Source organism: Lepisma saccharinum, chromosome 14 (assembly GCF_977018435.1).
Source record: "Lepisma saccharinum chromosome 14, izLepSacc3.1, whole genome shotgun sequence".
NCBI classification, from domain to species: domain Eukaryota; kingdom Metazoa; phylum Arthropoda; class Insecta; order Zygentoma; family Lepismatidae; genus Lepisma; species Lepisma saccharinum.
Genome location: NC_139242.1, coordinates 71,315,346 through 71,330,780, shown reverse-complemented (window position 1 = coordinate 71,330,780; position 15,435 = coordinate 71,315,346). Strand labels below are relative to the sequence as shown.

Here is a 15,435-nt window from a genome sequence, read left to right as displayed (position 1 = left end):
GTTTCCCTTACAGGTGTGAACAAGCGCTTGTTATCTATTATTGGATCCTTAGAGATGCAGAAACCTGCAGAGCTACAGAATGGCAGTGTATCGAATGGGCAGGTGTCATGCAATGGTGAGAGCGAGGAGAGCAGTGTTTCGGAGCTAAAGACTCTTGTCAGTGAATTGCACAAAGACCTAGAAAGGCACAAGGAACATGTGAGGAGACTCAAGTCTGACAGGGAACATTTTCAGGGCATTCTGTCTAAAAGGGAGTAAGTAATATTGTAAATTAACACTCAATCTTAAACTGGATGATGATTATGTATTATCGTTGTTATTGTTTTCCTTCCCACAGCAAACCTTGCATCCGCTATTATCCTGGATAAGATCAATCATTCTTGACCATCCTTACAATATCCTTCATGGTCTATCACAACTTGGCTTTCCTGCAAGTCTCATATCACAATTCCGAACAGGGATCCCGTAAGCTCTACTTCTTTCTTCCTTGAATGCCATAGGACCCGTAATAGTAAGTAATTATGTTAGTATTACTCCTAAGTACCATTTACATTAAATTTAGCTGATATATTGCATATCATGTGTCTGCCTAAATGTGAGGTAGCTCCACTTTGAAAATTAGAAATTCAAAGCATGTTAGTTACATAAGCTTTATGTAAGGTAAAGTATTCATGTTAAATTAAGTACTTCCGTACTTAAGTACTAAGTGCCTGAGCTCACAGCTAATCTGCCAGATGGTGTGCTGTCTGTGTGTAGAGTTTCCCTATAGAGCATGGTAATTTCAACTTGTACATAAATCTGTTTTACATTGTCAGTACAAAATTTATAATACACACATTTTTAATTTTTATTTGCTGTTTTGAGTCAGTTTTAGATGAGAAGGCAGGGGATAGATGTTCTTCCATATCAGCAAATGAGAAGAACTACTAAATATAAATACGAGGGTTGGGGCAAAAGTCACTGCAACTATTTTTTTTCTTGCAGATAAGAGCGCGGTTGGAAAATGCGACATATACAGATGAAAGGGCGAGGGGGGAACTACATGTGGGGACAGTTAAAACACGTGAACATTTTGCCTCACATATTTATTACGATAGCGTACAGGACAATACTGGTTTGATCGTGCAAAACAAATACATACCTGTTCTACAGTTGACAGAATAAAACTGGGGCTAAAGGCCCTCAAAGTAGTCACCTGCCATGTGCACCACACGCTGCCAACGATGTGGGAGAGACTGAATACCATCTGCGTCACCATTGGTCGCACCATGTGTGAATTGGGTCATCTGTTGTTGCACAGCATTGGCAATGTCGTCTCGTGTCGCAAACAGTCTTCCACGTAGTGGATTCTTAACCTTGGGTATGAGATGAAAGTCACAGGGCGAAATGTCAAGAGAGTACGGGGGGTGCTCCAATTCTTCCCATCCCCAGCGGTGCAGTTGCCGCCGTACACACTTTGCTTTATGTGGTCTAGCGTTGTCGTGCAGGATGATTACACTGTCCAGAAGGTCCGGACGTTTGTCCCGAACGCCACGTCGTACCTGTCGCACGAGGAAGATTCTGTAGTACTCTGCTGTCACTGTTCTGCCATGTGGAACGAAGTGGCACACAATGACACCCCTGACGTCATACGCGACGATCACCATCTATTTCACGGTGGAAGGATTCTGACGGAATTTCTTCGGCCTTGGTGATCCGGCATGTCGCCACTCCGCGGACCGACGTTTGAGTTCTGGTTCGTATGCCCTGGCCCAAAATTCATCGATGGCGATTATTCGTGACAGGAAGTGGTCGCCGTCCTGTTGCAAGCGTGCTAGGTGGTCGGAGCATGTTGCATATCGCATCCACCATTGAATTTCCATCAGTGCATGTGGTACCCACCGCGATGCGATTTTGCGCAGTTGCAGCTCTGTCCGCAATATCCTGTGGATGGTGCGTTTCTAGTAGCTACTTGCCCTCTCTAACTCCAGTAGTGTCCATCGTCTGTCTTCCTCCAGGAGCTGCTCGATGACGGCACGTGCCACGTTGGTCCGCACACTGACAGGTCGTCCCGAGCGTTGCTGATCACCGGTTGAAACAACGTCCTTGATGAAACTTTCGTACCCACCATGCTACTGTCCGGTATGGGAGAGCATTATCCCCAACGGCTTCCACCAATTCACTGTGACAATCTCTCGCATTCAACCCTCGGCGAACGGCTAGTTTGATGTACGAGCGCTGCTCAACACGGGTTACGTCCATCTCGAACGACGCTCGCCACACAACTGATTTCAGAGCGCTCTCTGTGTTACTTCCTGCAATCACAGAGCCATCTGTTGGTGTGCATACACACTATGCCTGCATGGCTTCCACGCGACACATAGCACTTTGTGCTGCGCTCACATACCTGCAAGGAAAAAAAACAGTTGCAATGACTTTTGCCCCAACCCTCATACTCTTTTAGCCTTAATATACATCTTCGTATGGTATTTGGGCTGTATTAAATGTGACTGCCCTGCCTCCCCTTTGCCTCCTCAAACCACTTTTCTGGTGTTTTCACCATTGTTCACATGAAGGATACAAATAACCTCAAACTGCTGTCACATCCTTATTAATTTCAAAAATTTCAACAAGTCAAGTAGAATGGTGTTTTGAAACTTGTCTTGACTGGTGGTATTCAATCAAATACCGTACTTACTCATGTATAATGTGCACTTTTTTCCAAAATTTTTGCCCCCAAAAACTGGTGCGTATTATGAACAGAATAATTCCGACAGCCAACATTAAACCGTACAGGGTCATTCCATGATTTTGGGACACTTGCATTGATTTTTCTTGTTTACGGAACCCTATCATGTTATATATCATTGTAAAGCTTGAATCGTGCAGTTTCTGAATATGGAAACAGTATTCCATACAAGATAATGACACTAATGTGAAATGCAGTTGAAATAAGTTCATCAAAAAATGAAGAAACGTTCTGATTTTTATGGTACTTTGGATGAAAGAAAACATAAGGAAAAAGATAAAAAAAATTAAAATTTATTACTGGCCAAATAATTTGACATACATGTAGTGTGTAAATTCCTTAATGGAAGAAATCTTGTGCTGCTAACTGCTATTTGGAAGGTCCTGAATGTGCCTAGTATAAATGTTACATTAGTCACAGAGAGAAAAAGTATATATTTTGAAAAAGTAGGAATGAGCAGTTGAATAGGTATGATGTCATTCACTCTTGATCAGTATAGCAACAGAATCACAACCTACAACTAAGAAAGCCATTTCTTGAAACTGGATTGTACTGCGCATTATATACGAGATATATTTTTTTGTCACTTTTACCCATCCGAAACCAGAGTGTGCATTATACTCGCACGCACACTATACACGCGTAAATACGGTATTTACGAATCATGTTTGCACCTTGGAAAGTATATTTTTTGCAGGATGCTTTTGCTGACATTGTTCTGATCACTAGAACTACAACCTATATAATAATTTGATATTTTCTGTTTTCATTTTTCTAAGGCTTACTTGTATTGAAGACTATATGTTCTTGGTTTTTATCATTGTCTCGAGTTTTAATGTGGGTGTTATTATGTTGCTTTTTCTTTAGTGTTTTTGAATAGGAACTTGTGTCAATATTCTTAGAATTTTCTGCTAAGGTAATTTTACAGTGCAGAAAATGGCCAGGCACCCTGCCCCCTTGAAAAAATTGAAAGGGGCAAGGCAAATAAATGTGATAGAGTCACTCTAAATTACAGAAGGTAATGCCATGTTTGCATTTTCACAATCTTCCATATCAGGGTGTAGACCACAAAGTTTCAAAGAGTAAAACAGGAGTGTGTATCCTGTAGTGCCAAACACTTGTGTCTGGTGAAACTACGAAACTCTGTTGTAAATTTGGGTTTCACTGCTTTAAGTAACGAGTGAATGTTTCTTTTTCCATGTCTGGCATAACCAGGATTCAATACGTGATACAAATTAGTGGAGGTAGTCCTTAAATTACCAGAATACAAAGATACGGGTAATAATTCACAACTAGTATGCTTTGAAATTCTTTGCTGTTATCCGTGTTACCATTGTCCATTTTGTAAACTTTAATTTGTACATGAAAACAATGTTCCTTTTGTGGTATAAAAATTTTCTATATTCTCATTTTCATGCAAAAAACGTTAACCTTTTTCAAGAGATGCATTAGTTGTACATGTAAACAGTGCATGTATGCAGCCTCAACAATCAATAATACAAATTGGTTATATTATTATGTTTAATCTTAATTTTCAATTTCTTTTTCTCGGTTTTTGTTCTTACTACTTATGTGTGGTCCGCAATATTTTTCATCTTTCATTTGTTTCTTTATATTTTAATCCACTCGCTGATTACATTTCTATCTCTTATGTGCATATACATTTTCCATGTTCTTCTTTCTCTTCTATTTTTAGCCTTGAATATTCATCTTGTTTTTTATTGTTGTCTTTTACTTGATGTTCACTTAATCCTGTATCCATTCTTCCTCTTTATTATATAGTTCTCTATCACTCTCTCTGTCACTCCCTCATGCACAGACAAGACACACTCATGTGTGTGAAGGAAATTGGAAACACTCGCCAGACACAGGACTACATTTCTGCCCCTCCTTCCTTTTCAGTTATATAGTACGTCTTGTTTACATGTATTACCAATGCATCTCTTTAACAAGATGTACATTTGTAGCACTAAAAATTTTAAAAAGTGGGAAACTATGCATTGATTTTATACACAAATCAAAGTTCACAAAGTGGAATGCTTTCCTTGCTTTGTATATCGGACAACATAAATCCCTTCAATTTTCCCATAAAAAAACAATTTCTTATAGCAGATGGCTATAAAGTGGGACATGTCTCCTCCCCACCAAGTCATTCCATCTGCACCCCTCATAACACCCCCCCCCCAACAAAGTAACAAAAACTTGATAAATGCTCTTTAAGCCCAAATATGCATTTTTGTTTGGTATTTAGTTTGGTATATTAGGTGTCATGGTCTTCCAGAAAATAATCTCGCCCCCTCCCTCTTGCCACCCTTTTTTCTGGCACCTTCACTACATTAAGGAGAGAAAATTGTATTATTTACGATGCTGTTCAGAATCTGCTTCATATTGTCTGTTTACTGAAATGTAATGCTTCATTTTAGATTAATCCCACCAGTAATGTGATCTGGCTTTTTCTATTGCCTAAATTTGAAACTAGCATCTTACTTTGAAACAGAAGTGGTGCAGTAACGTTTCTTGTTGCCATAATATTAATTTTGTTACTTATAAAATAGTTTTTTTCAAGTTGTACACTACTATTGCATACCGTTTTAATTTTTAGCATGTTTTTACAAAGATCATAACAGCATACGTCTAGCTATAGTAGTGATTTAAAATACTCATTTAATTTAGTAACTACTTTATGCTCAGAAAGGCTAATTGGGACTCTACTTACAGTTGTAAGTGAAAACTGAACCACTGTGAAATGGATAAGTCTTATGATTTAACCCAGAACCCCTTGATTACAAGGCTGTGTTATCAGGGAGGCCATGTTACTGTATGAGGGTGGATCAAATGAAAACAACAGGGGCCACAGAATGGAATTAACAAGGTTTATTTCAAACTTAATCTCCAAAGTTACACAAGCACTTGTCCTACTGTTTCACCAAGCAGTGAATACCCTGCTCGTAGAACTCATTTGGCTGAGATCGGAACTACTTGCGAACATTGTCTGAGTGGAAGCACCGACCCTTCAATGCCTTTTTCAACAAACCAAAGATATGTAAGTCGCATGGTGATAGATCAGGGCTATACAGTGGGTGTTCCTTTGTAACAACTGATGTATGTGATCATGCATTGTCATGCAGCAAAACCACTCCAGAGGACAACAGCCTGGGCCGTTTGGCTTTGATTGCTACGCACAAACAGTGGACGGTGCAGCAGTAACAAGCAGAGCATGTTGCCGCTGCACTTCACAACTCCCAACTCCTACTGCTGCCCGACTGCCTACGCATATCACATGCTCACGCGAGTCCATTATGCAGTAGGGGTTTCCTTCCTTACCTCTCTCTCTACCACTACACAGGGTTGTCTCTGCACACACATACATAAATATAACCCACTGTTCTGTTTTCATTTGATCCATCCTAATAGTTACTTGTTTATAAGCAAACAGCTATGGCTGATACAGTGAAGTACTTCTATGAACTGTATCATATCATTTTATTTACAGCAACACTTATATAATGAACAATCTACAGAGGTATCTACTGAACAGGACTTTTGGCAGTTAAACATGAATTTTACTCTGAAGATTAGTTCTAATCTTCCTCCCAACTAGGAAGTCTGTTATCAGGAAAAGTCCTGTGAAAGTATGCAGACAAGAAGCAAGTATGGGTCTAAACATGTTGTCAGTTCTTTGTCCCTGTTTTAGAAGGGAGGGAGAAGTGCCCTCAAACCATCGAAATTACATTCTGCACTTATACCCAAAACCTAGAGATACATACATAACAGAATCCTTTGACTGACTTTTACGACATAGGCTTTTTGTCCAATTGTGGGACATCAGAAGTCTTAACAGCCTTTGTAGTTGGCATGGGTATTACTGATAATTTTTGCATTTATTCCACTGTATGTGAAATTTAAGCGTACAGTTAGCACTAGGCCTGAGCCATTGTCAATACCCATACCGATTCCCACTGATAACTGTGCTTTGAAATTGTTTTATTCAAAATATTGATTATTATTAGTGTGTAATTGTTCCACTCCAATCATATGCATCAATTTACTACAGTAAAAACTGCATATCCCGGAACCTCTATAAGAAGGAAACCTGTAAATACTGAAGAAAAAGGTCCCAGAATGGACCGATTTTATACCTGAAAATGACCTGCTTAAGGTGGAAACCTCCTTAACGTGGAAACGGAACACCATTTAAAGACCAACGAGATGTTTTTACTCTCAGTAAGATGGAAATTTCTTCCTTTATTTTTTTCGCTCACAAGAAAACAATGCAATACTGTAAGTGGAACATGCATCTGTTGCCACTTGCTTATCCGTAACGTTGTCGATATGAAAGAATGCGCTACAATACTCATAATTGTTATGATTCAGTTTCTTTCTTTCATCTCACCCTCTTTCTCAACCTTTCTTTGTCTATTTCTCTGTTCATTCGTCATCTTTCTATTTTTCTTGTTCTCTCTCTTTGTTTCTTTCTTTTTTCTTCACTTTTATCTCACTCTTTCTTCATCTCTCTTATTCCATCTTTCAATCTTTCTCTTTCTCTCTATGCACATCGCGCTACGACACCAGGGGTCCCATGTTCAAAAATATACATAAGTACATACTGTACGTTCTTACAATACTGTAAAAAGTGTACCAACATGTTGTGTAGTTACATAATTGTAATCTCTGTTATGCGTATTGCAACTGTATCGCATTTTTATTCATGTACATACATGCATTAGTACTCTACATTATAAGTAATGTGAAATGTAAATCTGTCTTTCCATTATTTCCTGCAGCGCTCTGTTCTGTATTTAAAGTCAACCCTGTATAAGAAGGAAAACTGTTAAGATGGAAAATTTTGCTCGGAACCATCAAGTTCCGAGATAGACAGGTTTTACTGTATAAGTTTGCCTTAAAATCATCTAGAATCACATCAGAATAATAAAATACCTGTTGTGTAAGAAACTGGATTTTGTGTTTACATAAAATTGGTGGAAATTAGAAAGGAACTTCATAATTTGCAGGATAATTATTCTTTGCAAAAGTGTTGCACACCATTTTTGTAAACTATGTGAGAGACCAAAACACTGGAAAAGTATTGACTGGTATAGATAAATAAATTCCAATTAATACTTCCCAATACCAATCGGCATCAGTTGATACTGATACATTGGCATCAGTATTGGCTCAAACCTAGTCAACATTTAATTGGGTATAAAGGTAACCTATTTTTCAAAATGTCTAAAAAGTAATTACCATTGTAGATAGTATTTCTGTATATTTATTATTAACTATTCTTCTTTGATAAAAACACAATTATTAAGAATTACATTTTATTCTCCGTTACAGCAATGAAATCAAATGTCTGAAGGAAAAGTTGCAGAATGCAGTGAAATCTAGAGATGCAGCACGTCGAAGTGTGGAAAATAAGTCTCCAACTTTGGCAGTGTCTCCGTCCAGGATCCCAAAGTTGTCCAGTGCAACGAGCAGTAGCAGTGATACAGAATCTCCAAAGAGGATCCCTGGTAACAGGCCGTCTCCCGCATCCCCTCCAAAAAGGCAACTGTTCCAGAGCTCGCGGACCACCAATTTCAATGGGTCTCCCGAGTCTGGCTCGAGCCCAAGGAATATTCCGTCACCTACAAGAAGGATTTCGCCTGTGGGACCATCATCGCCGTCAAGGTTGTCGTCGAGCCCTGCAAAATCAAGGGCTCAGCTAACAAGATCAAAACAGACACCATCTCCCCAATCAAAGACTGATGCTTCGAAGAGAACCTCCCCGTCTTCCCCAGTTAGGAAACCTCCGTCACCGTTGAGAACCCCAAAAGTCCCTCGCAAACCATTGCCATCTAGGTTATCCACAGAGAAGAAAGGCGTCACTCAGCAGCAGAGCTTGCAATTGCTCGCTGATGATGAACGCATGAAGAGAGCCGAGAGTCTGAGGCAGAACTTGGCAGCTAGGAAGATACAGAGATCTTGGAAACAGTATTTTCAAAGAAAGGGGATGGTAAGTTGATTGAAGTTGTTTTTAAGTTGTCACCTTAACTTATATTTAGACATTTGTGGTAACATATCTTACTGTGCCATATGAGAGACCGACTTTTGATTCCTGGTTGGGTGATCTCATGTGGGGATTTTTCCAATTAAGTCCCCACAAAAAGTGTTTCTAGGGTTCACGCAGCATCTCAGAAATAAGGACTTGGGAGTAAATGTGGCCAGGGTATGGTGTTGGTCACATCACCTCTGCGAAACATTTGCATATTTATTGTATATCAATACTTTTTGAGTATTGGCAAAATTTTCATATAGGTCCATCCCTAATTTATTGGCATTTAGTAGAGGCATGTATATTTCATTTTTGACGAAAACACTAAATGTGAATTAACATGCTGTCATATTCATTTTCCATGTTTCTGAAAGATGTGAGGTGCATTTTTCTTTCCTGTTTTGTCATGAAATTATGCGAAATAAACTGCAAAATGTGAAATAGACTTCAACACTAAATTTAGAGTTTATTTACCAACATGACACTTTCTGAAGTTTGAATTATCCTGTGAGTTATGCAATTCACGGAAAATTGATTAATTCTGCTGTAAATATTTGAGAAGCAAGAATGGACCTCTTTATACAGGAGTAAACTTAATATTCTGGTAATGACATAAATGTGCTATTAGAAGGGATGTGTTTATTTTGTGAAATAAGTGTGGTTTTTAAATCAAATTTAGGATTATAGTCACAATTTTAAAACCAAAATGTCATTTTATATACCAATTTTGATCCGATTTTTCACCGCTATAACACTGAAATTTTATTTTATTTACCAAAAATATGTGGCTCTACCTATAGATCAATTGAAGCAAAGTAGAGATATGAGGATAAGTCTACATACATATCATTCATCACATGTCATGAGAAAATTAAAAATGCTATATACTTATGTCATTGTACTCCATGGTAATGTGTTGTGAAAAGAGAGCCCTGCACCATGAGCAGATGACAGCACTCACATTACAGTCAGCAACATTACATATGTCACACTGTAAAATTTATTTCCAACACATTTCGGAATGACTGCAGTCAGTCCTGTGACTTTGCTTTGAGTGTGTTTCACTCAACTCATCGTATATAAAACAATGAAACTATCATGTGCTCATCATACCATATGTAGTTTTCTGTGCATTGTGCAAATAGTTCGTATTGGAGAAAGAATAAGCCATGAAGAAACTGGCAGTACTTTGTGGCATAAGTGGTATGATCTTTGCAAATTAACATTCCCGCATAAAGATCATTATTTGCTCTGCCCATCAAACTAGACCCGACCATTAGTCCAGTAACAGAAGATGTCATCCTTCTGTTATTTTAGGTCCCAGTACATATGGACATATTGCCACTGCAATCATATTCTGTATTTGGAAGTTTGCTGCATTTCAATGTTTTGTAAACATGTTTGCCAGACTTACAACCTTCACTTTGCTGTAATTGTCTTTGTCTTGTATTGTTGCATACTTTATAGGTACGAACCGAAATACTGGGAACCTGGATTTTGCATATTCCCGATAATAGCAAAATGATATAAATTTTTTCTCGATTTTACATTTTAAGTTTTTGCAGCTTGATTCCCTGAAAAACGTAAAGTCGATATTCCGCTGTAGTTCAAAGGGTTCTTGCCAGTTACATTCTCGTAACTTGAGTCCCATTATTATCCCTTTTGAGAAGGTTTGGGAGCTTTAATGGATCTTTAGGTGCAAACTTTTGACTGTTTAGGTGCAAAAAAAAAAATCAAGAAAACCTTTAGTACATTCATATGTATCATATAATTTTTCATTTTAAACATTACAAAAAAAGTATTGTGATAAATAAAGATAGATATACTTTGATTACATATGCACTCACTACAGTAGAGAATCCTTGAGTCTTTACCTTCACCTTACCCTGGCACTGGTTTCAGAGTAAAGAAAGGAATGAGTTATACTGGATTATGTTGCTGAACTCAAAGCTTAATCGTTTATCGGTCAGGAAGTGTTTGTATGCGAAGAATGACCTCTGGACAAACCAGAAAAATCCTGTCCTCTAACAATAATCTGTTACCACTTACAACTCGTAATATGTTCGGATGTTTGGTCGAACTCTGTTCCAGTTTGTGAAGAGCAAATCCCTGAAGACTGTTCTTGGTTTCTGTGAAGATCTGTCACTCTTCAGAGGCTGGGAGTTCTCCTTCCTCCAGTTGCTTTATGGATGCACAGATTACTTTAAAGGAGTGAACACAAAATTCCCTCGATTTACAGAACGTCACACATAATTGTTCATTTTTACTTTAATTCACTCACTACCACCATGTTTTAAGGGCAGAATAGGTACAAAATTCATATTTGTGTGCAGAGTGGTGTTTTATTGCAAATTAGGGGGAATAATGTACCACTGAATGGGTCTATATGGTGATATATAAGATGCAAGGCTCCTTATATGAAAGTGCACCTAAAGGTCCTGGTTCTAATAATCAGCAATGTTACTAATATACATTTGTTAATAGGTAGTAGGGATGGGCCGATATAAAATTTACCGATAACCGATATTCTACCAATCTGATTTAAAATTCCAAATGGTCCTTGAAGAACCTGAATGGTTCATTGACCTATTTAATAGATGTGTGTTTCGAGGTGATTGCAGTGCAAAAGAAGGTGCATATTTAGACATGGAGATTACGTATAAAAATTATAACAAAATGGCAGAATTTTGCACTAAATTATAAGATATTTATAGATATATCACATCGGTAAAATAATCGGTAATTTTACCGATGTGCCTATATCGGCTGACAGAGTACCGATTAATCTGTCCCATCCCTAATAGATAGGGATAAACATTACCCAACCCTAACACTTTGTATCTATTATTCTTCCTTTATCTTTGTAGAATTCTTTGATTCTTCGGAGCATATTACGCTGCCATTTGATACGGAAAACGTATCTAGCCAATGCAACGTGTTTAGAATTACCTACAAGCTCAGGGAACAGCATTGCAGCTTCAGAAGAAGGATCTACGGAATTACCCATTAGTGTAGAGTTACAGTGCATCTTAAGAAGTCATATGCTGCGGAAAAGCCTTCTGAAAACCCTATCTGCATCAGCTGATGAAAGTTAGTATGGCTGATTTGTACTAATATGCAAATTCTTTATTATGTTGGCGATCAAATATTACTGATTCAAATGTTATAGTAAAAAAGGCATCTTGTGCAGAATGCTAATCAAGTTGAAGAGAGTTCCTGAACTAATTTATAAATTTAGATTTTCAGGTTGTTTTCAGTTGCAATTGTTTTGAATTACAAGTATATTGATATTGTATGTATGGCACCATAAATTTTAAATTCACAGCACACACACATGGTTAAAATTTACTTCGTACACAAATATATAATAATTCTGTGTCTTGTGAGAAAAAAATATTGATGCACCTAATGATATTGGTGATTCACTGTCATTGTTCACAGGTGTGTGCCAGTACACGTGTGATAAACCAACCTGAAATGGAAGAACACAGTTATACTTGGTAATACTTGGATTGTCATAAACTTTATTTAATGTCAATCAACAGGCTTCTGTGAGTAATGAGAGTGAGTCACTAAAATCAATCAGCAAATATATTTTTTTTCCCTGAAAGACACACGGAATTTGTATATATTCAAGAAGTGAAAACCTAGTTTATGGACACTGCCACCGAATCAATGGTCTTTTGTGAATTTTGACAATGATAAGCAAATAAATTAAGGATTTTTTTTTTGTAAGTTACATGGAGTTATCATACATTTGTATGCAATATGTAACCAATAATTACAATTAGTTTTTCAGCTATGAAGGTTACAGTTGAAAACAACCTGAAAATAGTAACTTAAAGCTCATTTTAAACTCTTTTTTCATTCCTAGAGTATTGAGTGAATTCATCAAACATTAAACTGTTAATTATTCTCCTTAACCAAGTGGTGGCTTCGCTTTATGTTTGAGGCTCTTTTACATATAACATGGTCATCCCTTGTTCAGAGATTATTTTCATCATAGCTGATAGAATGGTATCATCAAATTATTACACAAATGTTATGGATAGTGTGTCAATGTGGTATGTTTGATGTCGTTGCCAAAGACACAACATTGTGTATGTTCTGTTGATTTTGTTATCTTGCACTTAAAGTTAACTATTTTGCACTATATTAATTATAGAGATCTACAAATCAGCAACTTCATCAGCGTACTAATTGAAGGATAGTAAGATCTGGGGATTTATTAGCCTATTAGATAATATATTCTCTGGATATCTGTTGCTGTCAGAACATTATTGGCCATTGAGTCGTATATACATAGATATATAAATATGCCACTTTCTATCTTTAGCAATATCCAAGCAAGAAAGAGGAAAGTGTACGGCATCTCTGCAAAATTACTCCTGAAGTTGTTTGTAAATTAACCATAGTTTATTTTGTGATATAAGTGTGTGCCAGTACAATTGTTGCATTTTGTAATGAACCTTAATTTTGTCATGAAAAGTGCCTTTATCGGTGTTGTGGGTAAATGTGTATTTTTTTTATGCACACCTCATGTTTAGGATGTGTGTTAGGAATGATTTGACTTAGATAGGCAAATCATTTCATGAAGCAATGCAGCATGTAGATGATGATCACTACTTCTGAACGTGAGGCCACGATATTTGCAGTATATAAAATCAGGATTAAACAATACTAATAGAAATTTGCTGATACCAGTGGTATGAGTTAGAATTTAGTAACTGTTACCAGCAAATTATTTTCCAGGGTCTGAGTGTCTCACAGAGTCTGCAAAAATGCCACGGAAAAAAAACACTTTTGCGGAATCTAAATATCCTGGAAGTTATGCATAATTTTTATTATTTTTTCATCTCTGTGGGCAAAAAATGAATTTTTTGATCAAATGTTCATCTCATGTGCAGTTATGAATATTTTAAGAACTGGTTGATTGCTATGACAGTTCGAATGGGAAATGTGTATATACTATTGATTTATGCATAAGTTTGTAGCGTTTGTGTTTTGTATGGCAACACTGCGGTGTTAGGAGTTTGTTTATCGATTAACCTTTATCAATTGGAGTGCCAATGTTGCGCTTGTGAATATAAATTTAATTATGCAGATTTTAAAGATGACAGTGTTGTTTGTGGGCTAAAGAACAATAAGTGGCAAGTGAAAAAAAATGAACATTTCCGACATATTCTTCTGTCTGAGTTTAACAGAGGAGCAAAGGAAGCGAAGGCAGCTCAAAACATCTGTGCTGTGTATGGAGAGAATGGCAATAGGGAAAGCAGGGTAAGAAAGTGGTATTGTCATTTCAGGAAGACCATTGGGCTTTACTCAGTGGCTACTCGTCCCTTGGGGCTTAGCCCCTAAAGAAAAACGGACGTATTGACGTAATTTTCAATCACCATAATGCATAACTATCACACAATCTTTTAAAAGGCGATTTTTACCCACGTAAGTTCATCGTCTGCTGCAATGGATACGACAGCGCTCCTAGCGGCATTGATGTCAGTTATCGGTCTCTGGCTTGTCGCAGAGGAAGGCGTGGTCTACGCTACAGTGAAGGTCAAGTGCTAGCAGAGAGAGTGAAGGGGGGAGTGCAATGGGTTTGGGTGTTGATTCGGGGCTAGTTCCGTTGCGTCGCGTTCCTTCGATCCCGTGTGTTGTGTAGCGTTGTGGTGGCTTTTATTCGCTATGAACAAAGTGGATTTCTTGTTGGCAACACCATTTCTGACATTGAGTGACCAAGAAAAACTTGTTGTTAAACAATTAGGTCCTGACCATCCGAGTGTTACATTAATACAAAAACACAAATCACAATCACGCTCTTTCAGTCCAGACTGGTACAACAGAAAACCGTGGTTGACAGCTAGCGAGATCAAGAAAACTCTTTTGTTTTAATTGCCTTTTGTTTGGTTGTGATGCTTCATGGACAGTTCATGGTATAAGTGATCTCAAACATCTTTCTGAAAGAATTAAGTCACATGAAACTAGTTCTTCGCACATTGGAAACTCGTTAAAATTGAATTTGTTTGGAAGGGTTGATGTTCGAACACAAATCGATGAAGGATATAGACTGTCAATTACAAGGCACAATGAATTAGTCTGGAAAAATAGGCATATATTAAATAGAATTATCGATTGCTTAAAATTCTGTGGTCGACATGAACTTGCTCTACGAGGACATAACGAAAGAGAACAATCTTTAAACAGAGGCATCTTCCTAGATTTAGTAAATGAAATTGCTAAGCTAGATAACAGTTTGCATGAACATTTAGAGGAATCCAAAGTAAATAAATACACATCAGCCCTGATACAAAATGAGTTGTTAGACTGTATGTACCAGGTTTACAGTGAGGCCCTCCAGGAGGATGTAAACAAAGCTATGTTTGTTTCTGTACAAGCTGATGAAACCAGCGACACTTCCAATAAGTCACAATTGGTTATTGTGATTCGTTTTGTTCAGTGCTCGCAAGTAGTAGAGCATTTTCATGGTTTCGTGCAACTGACTGACAGATCTGCATCAGGAATATCCCAATGTATATTAGATGCATTAGAGCAGTACGAACTAAAAGATAAATTAGTTTCTCAAACGTATGATGGTGGAACTGCATTCCGAGGGGTACGGCTTGGATTCCAGAAATTTGTAAGAGATGTTTATCCGTGTGGTTATTTTGTGCATTGT

General features: G+C 37.6%; 1 protein-coding gene across 1 annotated transcript; it reads left to right on the top strand.

The window, feature by feature from the left end:
* Nucleotides 1–30: 30 nt before the first annotated feature.
* LOC145999013 (uncharacterized) lies at nucleotides 31–13,595 on the top strand. The gene is made up of 3 exons (XM_083135892.1): nucleotides 31–254; nucleotides 8,066–8,723; nucleotides 11,630–13,595. Exons 1-3 carry the CDS (start codon nucleotides 55–57, stop codon nucleotides 11,855–11,857), a joined length of 1,086 nt encoding a protein of 361 aa, XP_082992018.1. The 5' UTR covers nucleotides 31–54; the 3' UTR covers nucleotides 11,858–13,595.
* Nucleotides 13,596–15,435: the final 1,840 nt, after the last annotated feature.